Source organism: Struthio camelus, chromosome Z, assembly GCF_040807025.1.
Source record: "Struthio camelus isolate bStrCam1 chromosome Z, bStrCam1.hap1, whole genome shotgun sequence".
In the NCBI taxonomy this organism is placed as follows: Eukaryota; Metazoa; Chordata; class Aves; order Struthioniformes; family Struthionidae; genus Struthio; species Struthio camelus.
In genome coordinates this window covers 56,181,185-56,197,410 of record NC_090982.1, presented here as the reverse complement: position 1 = coordinate 56,197,410, position 16,226 = coordinate 56,181,185, and the positions used below count along the sequence as shown (strand labels likewise).

General features: G+C 41.2%; 1 protein-coding gene across 15 annotated transcripts in view; it reads right to left on the bottom strand.

Annotated features, from left to right (window-relative positions):
* The window catches only part of LOC138060871 (myocyte-specific enhancer factor 2C), a 566,075-nt gene that overhangs the window by 36,253 nt on the left and 513,596 nt on the right, over positions 1-16,226 (bottom strand). For 12 of the 15 annotated variants that reach the window (XM_068926650.1, XM_068926647.1, XM_068926644.1 and 9 more), the window contains one exon: positions 2,167-2,310. In XM_068926650.1, the coding sequence (XP_068782751.1) occupies positions 2,167-2,310 (144 nt within the window). Of the gene's footprint in view, positions 1-1,967; positions 2,106-2,166; positions 2,311-16,226 lie in introns of all 15 variants that reach the window. The other 3 variants (XM_068926651.1, XM_068926659.1, XM_068926655.1) reach the window with 1 other exon arrangement.

The following is a 16,226-nucleotide window of genomic DNA, read 5'->3' as shown; positions in this document are numbered from 1 at the left end:
ATTTCATTAATTTTGGAGAGGACAAAAGCAATGGACCATCTTCTGAACAGCTGTACTGTTTCTAATTCCTAGATCTTTCTCAGTTTTGTAGAAAAGGCAACCTTTTCTGAATGCTTGTGGAGGTAAGGAAGCTGACAGAACTCACTAATAGCCAGGAATGAGTTCTTCCCTTCCCCCCCGCTCCCCTTCTCCTTCATGTTTTAAGACTACATGGTTATAAACATATGCTGCTTTGTTGGAACAAAAACAAGCAGCATGAGGGACAACAGAGGATCTGAAGAACCATCTAAATCCCAGTTTTTGAAGGTGGAAAAATAACTTGGTAAAATCCTGTCTGATCGAAAATTCTGTCACCTTGGTTGGAACAAGCCAAAGGTCATCCTTGAAAGAGGAAAGGAATGGCAATTGATAAGTTTCGGCTTGACAAAGGGTTAAGCATTTCAGCTTATAACTGCTGTCCTAAGTGTTGCAGCTATTGCTTTACTGAACTGAATTCCATCCTGAAAAACTAAATTCATGCTGACAGCTTTAGAACTTTTGTTCAGAAAAGCAGCTATGCAAAAGAAGCAAATGAAAGGGAGGTAAGAAAGAGCGAATATGTATGTATACTTCCCTAATGCTTTATATACATGTTGAGCATTCTGAACAGGGCATTCTAAATACTCATTTGTCAAATTTGGTACTATTCTGGTCTCTGTGGAAAATTATTTAAATTTTCCACAGAGTTATTCCACAGAGCTATTATTTAATTTTTTGCAAAAACGTCCTAGCCATAGATGTGAGAACGTCTTCAAATTTTAACAAACTCATGAAAGTGTTTGTTCCAAGAATTAATGTAAAGAACATTTGTGTTGTGTGAGACAGAACTGGAGCGTCCTGACAAAGTATCCTTAGTTTAGGTATCAGATTTTGTACGTGCAATTGACCAGGACTACGGGAGAGACTTGCTCATTCTGGGTATGCAGACACCCAGATTTGTAGCCAGCCACACAACCTACATGTGGGAATCTGGGATGAATAGATCCAGATCATTCCACTCTCTCTTCTAGAAGCAAGCATTTATCTATGCAAATTCAGATGCTTCTTTGGACCTGGGCGAATCTTTGGGTTTGCTACTCTTTCTTCCACACAAGAGACAGGACCAACGTAAGTTCCACATTCTTTTTGTCAGCTTTATAAATCTAACATTAAACATAATGACAAAATATTTCCCCCCCCACACCATGTATTGTGCAAACAAAATAGCACATGCAGAGTTATTTCTCTTAGATATCTGGCAAGGCATATGACTGATGGTTAGAAATTTTGACTTGGTTAAAACAAAATTTAGCTCATGTTAAAGCATTAAAGAAATGCTGATGAGGTCAAAGCAAATTCTCTGATAAAGCTGTAAAATCACCCCAACACACAAACATGTCTGAATCCTACCATTAGGCTCTCATGCAGTCTGTTTCTCTGCAGCGAGCAAGTAGCTGTAACCCTTCAGTGCTGCAACTGAGTTTGGCAGAGACACTTAAGAACCAAAGCGACACATATAGAATGCACTAATTACTATATATAAAGGAATTTCAGTTCTACATCGTTTTTCTATATCACCACAGAAAGTATCCTGTGGGTTTGTTAGCCTGTCCACAAAGAAAGATTTCCATCGTTATTTTTTAGATATAATTTGGGCAAGTGGTGTGGTAAAACAGTTCTGTAAATCAAGTGAATATAATGTATATATGTACATTTCACTTCCTTCTGTAAGTTTCAGCTATAGTAGGCTTTGTCTATGTGTCAGAGGCAGAGACTTGGAAGAAAAATACGTTGTGTGAAATTTTCTGACCTCAGTATTTAATTGTATATGGGGCTATTAAAGCCTGTTTCCAGCTGAAATGTTTTCCTTAAGAAGCCAGAACTGAAAGGGTTATGGTTTGTTACTGCAGCAGTTATCAGCAGACAGCCATCTAACCTTTGGTACTTACAGGTATTTTATGGCTCTTGATCATATTATCAAATTCTTCATTAATTTTTTTGTATTTTTCTTCAGTGCGTGGGGTGAGAGCGTAAGAGGAGTCAGGATCGGGGCTTTCACAACCTTTGTTTTCTTTCTTGTTCAATGCCTGCCAGGTTCAGAGAAATATCAAAAAGTAAAAAAAATGAAAGGGAGCTCAGAGTACTTACACATAATCTTTGCCTGCTGATCATTAGATCAATATCTTCATTAATTTTCCTGTACTTGTCCTCAGACTCAGGGCTGTGACCTACTGAATCGTCTGCATCGGGGTCTGGACTGTCACAGCCATTAAGTCCTTTCTTTCTCAACGTCTGAAATACATAATTTGGAAAGTTCAATCCTTGACACGGGCTGCAAGAAAGACTCAGCAGTGTTACAGTAACATAAACTGCCCAGCAGTGAAAAGTTTCACATTGTACTTTAGGGGAAAAAAAGACTGACTATAGATCCACCGCATCAATGCTATATGGCTCCAATTAGCAGGAGCAAAGAGAGGACCATACAGACCTCTTCCTTGTGAGACTGGAATCAATCAATAAAGAATGGAGTTAGCAATCCGGCAAAGCGCCTGTGCTAATACAGGCCCCTCCCACCATATCTGATAGCATTAGAGGGTTAAGAAATCCAGAGTGCAATTTATTTTAACATCTTTATGCATTTGAGATGACTGAATGTTAACAGTAGAAGACGTACACTGCTTAAAGTGGATTACCATGATGTTTTCCTTTGTCTGAAGACACAAGAGGAAGGAATGAAAAAAAAATTGCAAACAGATTTAGGAATCCATGCTCTTGACAGAAGAGGGGGGAGTATCTAAGCTGAATTCTTCCTTAGAATTTGATATAAGAGATGACACTAACAGTGCCCTGCCACTCCTAAGGGTACACTCTTGATAGGGCAAGGGGGAGGAGAGAGTTGCTAATGTGGCCATGAAATACCAATTAAGGGCTTCTAGACATAGTGTTTGCTTTTTATTGACTCCAGTTACAGGGCCACAAATGTGCAGTGCTGAAGTTTAATAGTACAGGGAAGCATGCTCCTAAAACAGATGCGTAGTGAAAAGTCAAAACAGATGAATTTCAGGTTCAGCAGCTCAAAGGAACCCTCAGAACCATGAACATCATCACCAAGATAAGTAATGGAGAGAAAAAAAAATATACATATACACACACACACACACACACACACACACACACAATTAAACTAGTAGCTAATAACCCAGAACGGTTGCCAGGCCTCAACTATGTTTTAATTGATATACCTGGACAGATTATCAAAGAATACTCATCTGTGGCATAAAGGTAAAAGAATTTGAGAAGTAAATCTTTGTGGACCATCAAAACATAAGCAACAGTACACAAAGTCAGTATTGTCAGTGAGTTTCCTCAAATTTAGCTTTAGCAGTTCCTAGGTCAGAAAACTAATGAATCCATTTGGTCGTCTACAAGCATTATCACATAGCTTGCAGTCAATACCGAGTCTAAACCCAGCTGATGATCTCAGTTACAACACACAGATTGCATAGCGCTCTTTTGTTGCTAAGTGGCTATACTTGTGCTACGTGACTAGCGTGGGATGCTCCATGCAGCACTATCTGGTTTCATTTTGGCTTCTCAGAATGGTTGCATCTCATCTGAGCTTTTTGTTCCATTTCAAAAACCATGTTTCCTAACCATTATCATCATTGCAATGCCCAGTTTACCACTGTTAAATCCCTCAAGTATTACTATTTCATACTTTGGTCTTTAAAGATATAAATACAATATTACAGAAAGAGTATGTATTTTTCTTTCTGTATTTCACCTGAGACTTCAAAACAAACGTTTACTTAACTACTCCTGCAAAAGCTATTCTCCTTGCGGAGACACACCCTTCGAACCTCACATTTTCATCAAGCCAGCAAGGTGAGGGCAATCTGGCATAGGAGATCTGAACCTTCTCAACTCATGAACCTCTGAAGCAAAACTAGACAATTTTAGAATTTTGACTTGATCTCAACACAGATCTTTTCAAACTTCGTATCTATACAAACTTCACATCTAATCCCATGAGTTACTCCTGACACACAGACAAAATTATAAATCCTTTTGAATCAAACCTTAAGGAGTGTAAACAACTTCAATGAGTTCCTCCACTTCTCCATTTCCTCTTACCTCTTAAACGTTAGCTAGCAGAACTGACCGACTTCAAGGTCACCTATGACGTCTACTGCTACTAGCCGGAAACATACCAATTACCAAAGAGGGCTTTTGCAATCAGCTGTTGTTTGACAGATTTAATAGATACAATATACCTTAAAAGTGATTTCTTCCTTTTAGATCTGAATAACTAATCCTAGCTGATGTTCTTCTCTTCATATAAGTACAAAATAGGTATCCTCTGAATACCTAAAATGTCTGGTTTTCAAGATTCATTAGATTGAGCTCTCCAGACATTAAACTCAAATCAGTAGCCTTGGGACTGTTTCGTGAGCTGACAGAGTCCTCCTGATTCACATGAATGATGCTGATGTGAGCTGGCTTGAACAACAACCTTAACTTTCACCAAGCTTTAAAATGACAGTCCAGCTCCTCTATACCCAAATGGCAATGGCCGCCTTTGTCCTCGAAGGTCACCACAGCTGCAATTACATGGGCACAGGTGAAGAAAAGGAGCTGCACAATCATTATCATACCAGACAACCCAGAGTAAGGGCAATATGAGAAGACAAGAGGGGAGATGCTTTGCGGCCTTCCTGAATCTTTTCCTCCCTTCTCGTTCCCAAATCCTTGTCTGCTGCCTTCAGAAGGCTGTGCCAGGGTGCAAGAAGATGCACCTCATTCTCAGCTCACTCATAGTGCCCTAAAGCTCGACGACTGTTTACTTAGCACTCATGTGAACCAGTGTGGGATCACTCCTGTGGTTTGTAAAGATTCAGAAATGCGCTGCCATCTTGCAAATGCTCAGTGGAAGAAAGGCAATGCAACGCAACAAATGTCTGCAACGGTCCCCAATAAGAGACTGGATTTCCTCCTAATGTGGCATTTTTATGTTCATATATATTTATTTTCATAACATTGGAAATCTGGTGCAATAAATCAGCTAGAGCTGCTGCCACACCTGAACAACAATAAGCAATCTCTATTTTCACCAGAAAAATCAAAAAAACAGATTTAACAAAATCATGCTGGTAGTCTATCCAAAATAAACTCTAGCCTTAATAGATAGACACTAATTTTTGCCTTGCAAAACTCACTAATACGGTGTGTTTGGCACATGCATTGGCTGACACGGCTACCCTAGCTCACCAGTCGAACAACCCCCCAACCCCCCAGCCCTGCTTCAGTGAGTTAGGATTAGGTTAGGCAACAGAAATTCCCCCAAGTGGGCTGCAGTCAGAGGCACACCTCCTAGCTTTGTGAGCGTTGGAACTAATGCCTGGCTCCCTATGTGTTGCATTTTGGGGTAAAGTGCAACATCCAGTGAAGTATTTCCTGCAGCTGAATCTCTCAGGATTTCTCCTGCCCCCCAACCATCCTTCTGTGGATTCTTTGCTGCATATTCACATAAGGACTCTTGTTACAACCCATCCTTCAGGTGGGGCACCTTCTGAGAGCACTTTATGGATCTCTTTTCTGCATAAGAGCATATAATTTTCATGAAACTTGGAATTTCATTGTCTGCGAGATCTCTACTTTTGCGCAAGATTTGCTTGTCACTGAACAGAGATTCAAAAAGTTATAAGAAAGAAAACAGATGAAGAGACTGATAGATTGCCTAGATATACACACACAGCCCAAAAGTCCTCCTCTCCTTAAGGAACCAGGTTGAATGCTATAAACTTATTCTCTGCAACAAGGTACTGAGGTACCTGTGGTATTCAGGACAAATGTAACGATCCTAAGCATCTTAACCATTACCTCAGGCTTCTCAACACACAGGCTACGATTTTGTCTGTCCTAACACATTATTTTTTTTATTTACTCTCCTCCACACTATTACTAAACTCATCCTTCTCATAAAGGTCCTGTATTGCTGTGTTTAAACACAACAATACCTGTTGGTACAAGCCAACTAGCAGTGGTGCTGATCAATACCTAACCGATCAGTCCTTATTCTTGAGCTCTCTGGACCCAATGCCAATTTTTCCCTCAGTGTTGCCTCTTGAATATGGGGGCCGACTCTGCATATTGAAGAAGGGAGGACTCATTAAGAAGGCCAAGAGGGTTTCAGCAGGCTACAAACTTTGACCCAGTCTTGCTGTGACTTAGAAACCATTTTTCTTACCACGTTGAATTATTATAGCCTCTTGCAAATTCTGGAAAATAGCCAGACCTATAGCATCCTCCTGGAGATTAGCTAGTTTCCAAAGATTTAATGACTATTCAGGGATTTTTTAAGAGGATGAAATTACCCAATTGTGTAGTGCATTGCATTCTAGAGAACCCCAAGCCAGATTTCAGTTATTTTTAAAGAAAACAAGCCATTTCTGTACTGCGGAAGCTCTACTTTTTCCAAGCAATTAAACAAGTAATTATATCAGATTCCAATAACCTAAAAATCAACCAAGGCATTTAAAAAACAAAATGGTTAAAAGGAAAACAATCTTTGGCTGAAATCTCATATGCCAGCAATTTAGCCTAAATCCTGCTCTATAAATCTCTGAAGAGAAGTGCTGACTTAGTGACATATTGGCTGCTGTAAAATGAAGTATAAACAACTATTTACTTTCATTTCATGCAAAATTTATCACCACTACAAAAGCACAAAAGAAAACATGGTACTATCAGCCACGTCTGATTTTATCAGGGCAATGAAAATTATTACAATTTGAAGGCTTATAAGAAGGAAAAGCCTTTGGTTTTCCTGCCCCATTTTCTGCTGCTACAGTATTATCTTCTTCTGTTAGCACTACTTTAACCAGCAGACTAGAGAAGGCTAAAAATTAAAGATACGGAGTTCTGTAATTTTATTTTGTTGTACTTTTTTGTTTGCTCACCTTTGTTGAGCAGAGTCTCCTTTCTTCTGAACAGGTTCATCTGCTGTGGAGCCAATCTCCACAGCACCCCAGGGCTTGAGAGGCCACAAATATTTGGGCTTAGAAATGCTCACATTAACTGCCAACTCATAAAGACCAAATCAGTCAGTAAGGGCCCAAAAAGCCCATTGGGTCTGTTCCACTTTTATGTCCGCTGAACCAAAGACCTTACTATCTATTGTAAAGTTAATTGCTATTTTCATTTGTGCTACGAAAAGTACTATCTCATTGGCTCTTCGCCTATAGTAAATAATGTCTTCACAGAATTAAAACTTCCAGTAAGGAAAAATTCAGAATGCAAGTCTACTTTGCTAATTCCCGACTATGATGTTGTCTAGAAGCCACCACAATAATCTCTAACTGATAACCCCACTAACAGCCATGACTATCCACACAGCTGTAATTTGGTAAATTATATGCAACTGCCCTCCATTTTCCACTATCACTTTCTTTTCTGTATCTGGATGGGAGAAATCTTCCAGCCACAAATGAAAAATGGTTTGGTCTCTCTTGCTCGCTGGAGCCGCACATCTATGTGGCAAAGTAGATGATAACCAATTACAAAGAAAGGAACAATATGCTATTCTGTTCTGTTGAATTACTTTATTGGTTATAGCCATTCCAAAGCACCCAGCCAAATTTATGGAGACCCTCCAAAAACCAGGAAACATATTTAAATCAGGGACCCGACTCATTTAAGCATCAATTTGCTTTCTGTGCAACAGAAACATTAAAGTTAGGAAACGCTGAGTGAAGACAACCTTCACTCTCTTCTCTTGCACAGTTATATAATGATGAAATTTTATGATGAAATTGCACTATACAATGTATGGTGCAATCAAGTAATGAAAGATTCTAGTGAAATGAAAAACACAAAGAGGAAGAGACAGGTTGCTATGGGAACCATCCATCTGAATTCTCTGACTTCTGTGTAACTAAAAATCTCAAGTTTTATGTTCCATTAATGTAGGGTCCTTAGATTTTTAAATTTAATAATGAACATAAACTAGCATGCTGGTACTAATGTACTTTAATTGCATGTTTAGGAGAATCAGATACAACATTATTACACTTACTGTTATCTAACAAGCTCCAGACCAAAAAAATGTATACCAGTAACACAGAAAAATGGAACCTTTCTTACTTCTATTGTATAAATTATAAAATGCTTTTGTGGTTTAGGCTCCTTTTGAAATAAGCTACAGGGCTTATATAATAGCTGTGCTTCTATAACCACATGTTAACCTTTTTGTTACTATTTTATTTTCACCGAAGTTTCAAAGAAAAAAAAATTTCCATTGCCTGGTCCTGTACGTCTGTCTTCTTCAAATGAACACAGATAAGTACGCTTTTCACAACAATGCACCAAACCCTCTGCTTGGATTCGCCTCTCACTTTTGCATGCCAAGCGATTACTCTCTCCTCCTTCAAGTACCTCCTCCAATCACACCTCTTGTGAAACCAAATAATGCAGACACCCTTTGCCAGCAACATCTGCATCTCCTTGCTTGCCAGCCATCAGCCGGTGTGTTAGGCATGTTTATATATAGATATATATCGCAAGCCCCTCAGGACAGAAAGTTTCTACCTGTTTACAAAGTTCAGTCTATTCCCTTCCCCTCAGGCGCCTGTCCTGTGCCAAGACGTATACTCTATAAATTTTGCAACATGTACATAAACCCAAATTGACCCACGGGGTTTTGAAAGTGCCCTGGGACAGAGGGGTTTTTTGTTTTGTTTTGTTGCTTTGTTTCCTAAGGCCGTTAAGTAACTTGGGAGCGCTGGGAAGAGACGCAGCCGGCAGGGCTGCGGGAGAGCAGGCCCCGTGCGCCGGCCGGGCGGCCCTGCGCAGCACGGCAGCCCGCGCTGCGCCTCGACCACGGCGGAGCCCGGCTCCCAGGAACCAGGGGCCAAACACCCCCTTTTCTGACGTTTCAGACTTCCCACTTGCCAGGGCTTTTTTATTTAGCATTGATCTATATTAAGCAGGGCAACTTTGGCTGTGTAAAATGGCATAAATAGAAGAAGGATCCCTCAGATTCAGAGATCGCATAGCAACTACCCTAAACCCTGTACCTCTCTGGATCATCTCACAAGCAAACAAAACCAAACCACATCAATGCTCTGGCAGAAGGCTCCAAGTTATTTCTGTTAAAGCATGGTATGTACAGACTACGCTGCACAGCTAAGTTCATAATTACTTAACAAGACATGCAAAATATCTCTGTTCTTCATAACTGCATGTGCAAATTTTGGTTTTTTTTTTTTTAAATAAATTTAAATCTGAATAACCCCGAGACGTTAAGTAAGGCTACTTCTTCATCCTTCGAGCCTATTTTCCTCCCTCGTCGCAGAACAAAAGGCTTAACATCCCCCCCCCCCCCCCAAATCTGCCAGGCACCCGCCGCGGGACGGCTACGCCGCCTCCCAGCCGGCCAGACGACGCTGCCGGGCTGCGGCCGCGCCGCGAGGCAGCGCCACCGCCACCGCCGCGCCGCGCCGGCGGGGGCCAGGGCAGGGCCGGCGCCCCCCGCCCGCACCTGTCAGCGCCGCGGCACCTGTCGTGTCTCCCCGCCGGCGGGCGGCGGCGGCAGCCAATGGCGGCGGCGGGGCCGCAGCATGGCCATACATGGCCTGGCCGGGCCGGCGCCGCGCCCCGGCCACCGGGCGGCCCGAGCCTGCGCGGCCCCGCGGCGGCGCCCCGCTCCCGGCACCTGCTGTTTGTCCCCGTCTAGACCCCCGCGGGAGGGTTCCCCCCACCGCCCCAAGTCTCCAGACTCGAAGATGACCGGCCTCCGGTACGGCTGAACGCGGCCCGCCCGGGGATTAGTAGCCATAAGAGCAGTTACCTGCCTTTCCCGCACCATGCTCCTGTTGCCCAAATCATGAATTCGTGTTTGAGATGAATTTTAGGCGTGAAGAGCTAGTAACAGACACACAATATTGACCTAGTTGCGACATCGGATTGGTAATAATTCAACAAAAGCTGTAAAAGCCAAATTTATAGATAAAATTTAAAAGAAAAAATTCCTTTGAAATATTCATCAAAAATAACTATTAAATACACTCTTTTCTCACAAATTAAAAATGGACTTTGCATGCAGCTGTTTTTTAAACCTGGGAATATTTTGGAAAAAAATTCAAGTTCTGTGCTGTTGTGCTCAGTTCCCCGATGACTTTCCAGAGGCTGGTTGCCCGTGCCTCGTGCACAACATTAGCAGATTATTTACTTGGAGCAGAGGCATTCTCCAGGTATTTGTGTTTTAAGGAAGGAATGCTTATCACAGCAAGTAAAACGACTGCGCGTGAATCAAGTGCCTAATCCTTGAGCATCGCCACCAACATAGCTAAGGGTCCGAAGGCCTGTTTCAGGCCCTCTTTTTGAGCAATGGAAACACAGAAGACAAATAGGAGAAAAAACCCTGAAGCCTGTTTCCCGTTCTTCCTGGGGCTCTTTATGCACCCCGGCCTGCCCATAAATGCCTCGTGCTGCAGGACAGCCACTGTCTACAGAGCAAAAGCTAAGGCTGCAGCGCAGTGACAAATACTTAGCCCTCGAGTCCTATTTTCTTTAAGTCCGTGTTTGAAGAAAGGATTTCCCCTGTTTCCCAAGGCCCACATTTGTGGAGCAGCTCCATGAAGGAGATGCTTCTGCGCTCTGGCTACTCGGCTCACTCGCGGTCAGGAGCGCCAGCAGCCTACAGGCAGGCCCAGTCCACCGAGAGATGCAAAGACGGCCTAAAATCAGTGTACTTGCTCCTCTGCCTTGCCCCTTGGCCAGAGCACAGTTTCAGCCCGTTATTTCATTTACTGATTTTTTCAGAGAAGTTAAAGTAGAGAAGATACTTAAAAGGCCAGAATTTCTGCAAACTCTATCACCTGACTTGGTTGTCGCAAGTGCTGTAAGGAAAATTGTTTTTAACCATATTTAAAATAGAAAATGATATTGGTGAGACATAGTATATTTGACTTGTATGAGGTTTTGCTGCTGGACACGGAAAATATATGGCTGAAAAAATAAACTTTACAGTAGTTAAGCAGAATCATCTCAGCTTCTTTGGGGAATATGAGGCCATTTAAAAATAAACACTGTAATCACCAACAGGTTGTTTGTTATTTCCCTCCTCCTTTTTATGTTCATCTAACTATAATCCTTCTCTGCTGACCCCAGTCCTTCTAGATGGAGTGCTGCCCTCTGTGTTTTCATTTGTATCTAATTTAGTCAGACATATACACAAATACAAGGCTGAAGTCAGATCTCACTTACACTAGCGTAAATCTGTAGCTGGATCTGGAACAGCTGTAAAGACACCAGTTGAGTTATTCTGGATGTACAGTGGTGTTACCAAGGCTGTTACATCAGTGTTACTATCTCTTCAAACATACAGTATTTGAAATATGTAGGGCTTAATATAAATGACTGCAGAAACAATTAACTATTTCAAAGGCAGCTGGTGTTTTTCCATGATATAAATGGGAACCTTTAATACTGACTGCCATATTCAAAATACTTGAGAAACATGGCATGCAGGGTGACACACATTTTACAGATTTTTTTTTTTTTTGGTCAAAAAAAGCAATCACAGAAAGAATGCCAGCTGATAGGAATTATATTTGCCACATATTTTGAACATTATCTATGTTCTAAAAGATCTCAAACATACAATTTCAGAATCTCTTTAAGGACTGCTTCATACATCATTAAAATGCAACTGTCCTAGGGTGAATATATAGTCAACTTCTGTCAGCCACATCAGCCAATGACGTTTTTAGGAACAGAAGTGATATATACTTTAGACAAATTAAGCTGTAAGATAGGATATAAGTTTCTTGGAACGGAATTTTTCCTAGACCATGGGGCAAACACCCTCGTCCTTAACCATAGGCCGAGGGAATCTTTGATGACCACAACATTTTGCTTTTGCATTTCATTTGAAACAGAGCACCTCTAGCAGTGCTGAACTGGTGCAGGACTGACTCAGCAGGGCAAATGCCACCCACTGAGACAAGAACACCACTTCCTTCAGCACCTGGGTTTTCTTTGGAGGTCTCCCATAAAAATCTTGAATATATCAATGTTAAGAACAGACTTTTCTTTTGAAAAATTTGAACATTTATTTTACAGCTGATCAAATTACAGGCTATTACAAAAACCTACCAATATGACAATGAGCAAATGTTGCTGAATAGCTGTTCCTTTTAAAGGCAAAAGAACACTCCCTTTTATTTTTATAATAGTATAATTGTTTTATCCACTGGTAAAAATGCCCAAATCAATATATTTTTTTAAATGATGAATTATAATAAATGAGAGGTTAGATCTCTGAAACTGTAGCCTCCTGTTCCTTTGCAGGATGGAGGCCTTAAATAGCAACAAAGCAATAACCATCCACTCACTGTTCTGCTGATACAGTCAAGTTTTGACCAAGGAGAAACAGAGGGAAGTATCTCCACTAAGTTTAAAGTGAGCGTGCAATATTTGAAAGGAAAAATTGGCCCATGATTTTGACCACGAAAATAAATGACTCAAACAACATAGACTTTCATACTTGATTTAAGATGGTTTTGTTTTGTTTCTGTTAGTTCAACAATTTATGCAAGTTCTGTTATTTACCAGAAACATTTGTGCAAAGTGTATCCATCTTTAATCAGCTGCTAAAGTCTCTAGACTATGATACGCGTTCATCTGCTTACTGAAGCATCTCTTAGAAACAAGGAACCAGGTCCTGTTCTCCAGTGGAAAATCCCACAGGAGTGGCAAGATTCAGATAGAAATTCTGCAAGCTGAAACTTGTAGATCTCTCATCTAAACGTTAACCAAAGAAGGAGCGAAAGAGGAGCAGAAATTGTTTAGAGGAGCTGAATCAAACTTCCTAACTGCATGATTTCTCTAGAAAACCAGTCCTTCAAACACCCTTTTTCCTGAAGCACGACTTCTTCAAAAGTCATACTGCTCCTATCACTGTGCTCTTCCCCCAAGAGACGCCTATCCTTCTCCCAAAAGGAGGGAATCAGAAGTGACAGAATTAACAAAAACATGGTCGGATTTTGAAAAATCCTCTTGGAGAATTTAGGAAGCTGTCACAGGCAAGGGAATGCTAAATTTTCCTTACCCTTTCTCAGACTCAAAGGGGCCAGCCATCATGGATGTAAAAGATAAGCACCTTTACTCAGAATTATCCAAGGGCTAAGCTGCTAGCAGAGACCCCAGGAAGCTGCAGTTTAGCTTCCATTTCAGTTAATAACTTCCAGCACGGACTGTGTTAATTCACTTTTCCCTAGTTGTCTATCAAAAGTTGAATGATAGTAGCTATCAGTGTAATTGGGGTGCTATAAGGAATGTGTAAAGAAAACCAATCAATGTTTGCAAAAAAACTGCAATGTACACATTAAGGACTCTAAATTTACTATGGACAGACAGACCCCAAATACACCTACAAGATACTCTTATGCTGCCATTTGTAGCTTTGCTGAGCAGAGGGTAAGTTAAATTAACAGAGTGCTCAGTTTCAGTACTCTGTTTGGGAAGGAAGAAAACTTGAGAAACAGAGCAACTTCTAGTTATCAGCACTTAAGAAAGCAGAAGCGGCAGATTCAAAGTCTATTCAGATAAATTTGACCATAGCTGAGGATCTGACAGCAGAGTTTACTGAGATACTAGGAAAATCATGGGTGAGAGGTAAAATAGAAGAGAAAAGAAAAAAACTTCACTGGAAAACTGAACATCTTTTTCTAAAAATTTCAACTTCCTCTACAACCAGCTAAAACATTTTTTAAATGTTAGGGGGTTTCCCTTGTAAAACTAGGTATCTTTTTTTGGACAAAATTATAGTTTTATAAAGAAGAATTGGTATATTGGCCTGCCAAAGCCTTACTGTCTGAAATCTTCAAACCTTTAATCATAATGTATCTCCGCACAGAGATTTCTGTGGGCTTGCAAGGGATGTTTCTACTCGAGTCCCCTAATTTTGCAAAAGACCCGGGCAAACGGAGCAAGATTTCAGCCCATTTCGTTTCTTCCATAGTGTGGTAGAGGTGGGAATGAAGTGCCCTGAAGGATACTGTGAACATTTGTGTGACCTGTACGATCTCACTTGGTAGAGGACCTCGCTGAGAGCTGCGACAGACAAGCCTCAGTGAGCGTTGCTGCTGCGGTTCATGCTCCCGTCCAGGGCTGTCTGCCCTGCCCTGCCCTGCCCCCCAAGATTACTCACCCCCCAGCAGAGCGAGGGAGGTGCAGCGGCTCAGAGGTGGGCATGCATTCCCTTCCTCTGACTCCTATGAAGGTGGTAACCTCCAGCCGAGCAGAGGCAGCAAATAGCTGGGGGGTACTGACATCTTAAACTATCGCAGCTGTTTCCTCAGAAAGCCTAAGTCAGTCTCACAGAGCTATGTTACATATAAGGAAGGCAGCTTTTCTAATTGGAAATCTCAAACCCAGAGCAGCTAAGAATTGCATTTGTTTTAAAGAACTGACCTCCTTTGTGATTTTTCATATCACAGTATTTTAGGTCGTGGACACTGGTAGTGTTTTGCAGACTGTTTTCCCCAGAAGAAAAAAAAAAAAAGGTAAATCTTTATCAGCCTGAAGCTGATAAAAACATTTTCTGAAAAATGTTCAGAAGCCCATAACATTCTGACCTTTTTTCTAACACGCTCAAGTTGTTTACAAGAAAGCACCATAATGAATTCCTTACTTAATAAAGAGCTGAAATCTGCAGGTCCACAAGCGCTACTCCCAATAACCTCCGGCCCTGCACTGTGTTTCTGGACATGGAATTGCCACTGAACTTCACAGCAACTTGTCCCAAAATCCAGGAATGACTTAAATCTGAGTCAACTACAGACTGAACTAGTAATGCATGCCTGTATCTTCAACCGGCCTGACATAGCTATGTTGAGAGATCAAGCAATGGTATTTCCTATCAACGTTATTGTGGCAAGAAAACCAAGCTAATTTACTTATTCCATTATCAGCTACTTTCTAAACCATCCCTGCTGCCATGGTACCTGAAGTTTTTTTCCTAACTTCTGAGTATTTACAACACAATAAAACCTAGAGGACAAGTAAGAAACATCAAATGGAATGATACTGAGATATTACAGGGAATCTATTACTTCTTTTACATTTGAATATGAAAATTCAAAATTAAAAGTCAATCAGAAGCTGACTATGCCAAAGAAATCAGAGACTTCAACAAGATAATAGTTGAGCTTATCTTAAAACACATAAGGCCTTGCTTCTATCTATAGAAAATTTAAAGTCAAAGACTTGACAAACAAATATCAAAATCTTGACCGCTTTCAATGGGTCCAGGCTTTTAACCCAGCAGTACAACAGTAACAGTAGGCAAAGGGACCACCAATGCCCCAAATAACCAAAACTTCAATGAAAATCAGTAACACTACAAAACCCATTCCATGAAGAGGCTAATGGCCATATAAGGAATTCTTTAGGTCAAAACAGCACAGTTCTGCTGGGTCTAGTCTGTGCAGACAGGTTCACAGTCCTAAGGTTTGCCTGGAGTTTCTCAACAATGAGAAACTTCCCAGCAAACTACAGGACAGGTTACCTAGCCAATTTCCAAAGGTTGGCAGGATTCCTGTTTCTGCCTGGGGTATACTGGGTAGCAGTAGCGGGAGTGGATGAGTGCTTCTTTTATCCTTGCTACTGAATTGGTCATGCACATCAGTAGGAAGCACTCTACAGAACACGTAGTCAGTTCTTTTGCTCCATCACTCTCAGTGAAGGAAGAGGTGGAAGTAACAACATTTCTCCCATAAAAAGGCTAAACAGAAAGAGTAGGAGGATTTCTCAGACTCCTTGAAAGGAGAGAGATAAAAAAGCTTAGTCTGTGAGAGAGACAAGAGATATTTCCATAACCCTAAGAGATCTAGTGTTTCACCTCAAGTTCAAGTCCAGTAGCATCTTAGTTCTGTTCAGGCTGCAGCATAAGAAGTCTGTGTCGCTTCACTGTAGCCTCGTGGGATTTGTGGCATTGCCATCAGATGAGTTTACTTGTAGAAAACAAACTCCTTACTATTGATACAGGTCAAGTCAGAACTGTCAAATTGTGTTATCTGCAGGAGTCCTAACAGTTCAAGGGTTGGGCTAATGAAGCCAATTAGGCAGAATCCCCTACACCTGCCAACATTTGAAAGCTATAAATGAAGACATATGGGGCAAACAAATGAGAGCACACCTGCTTA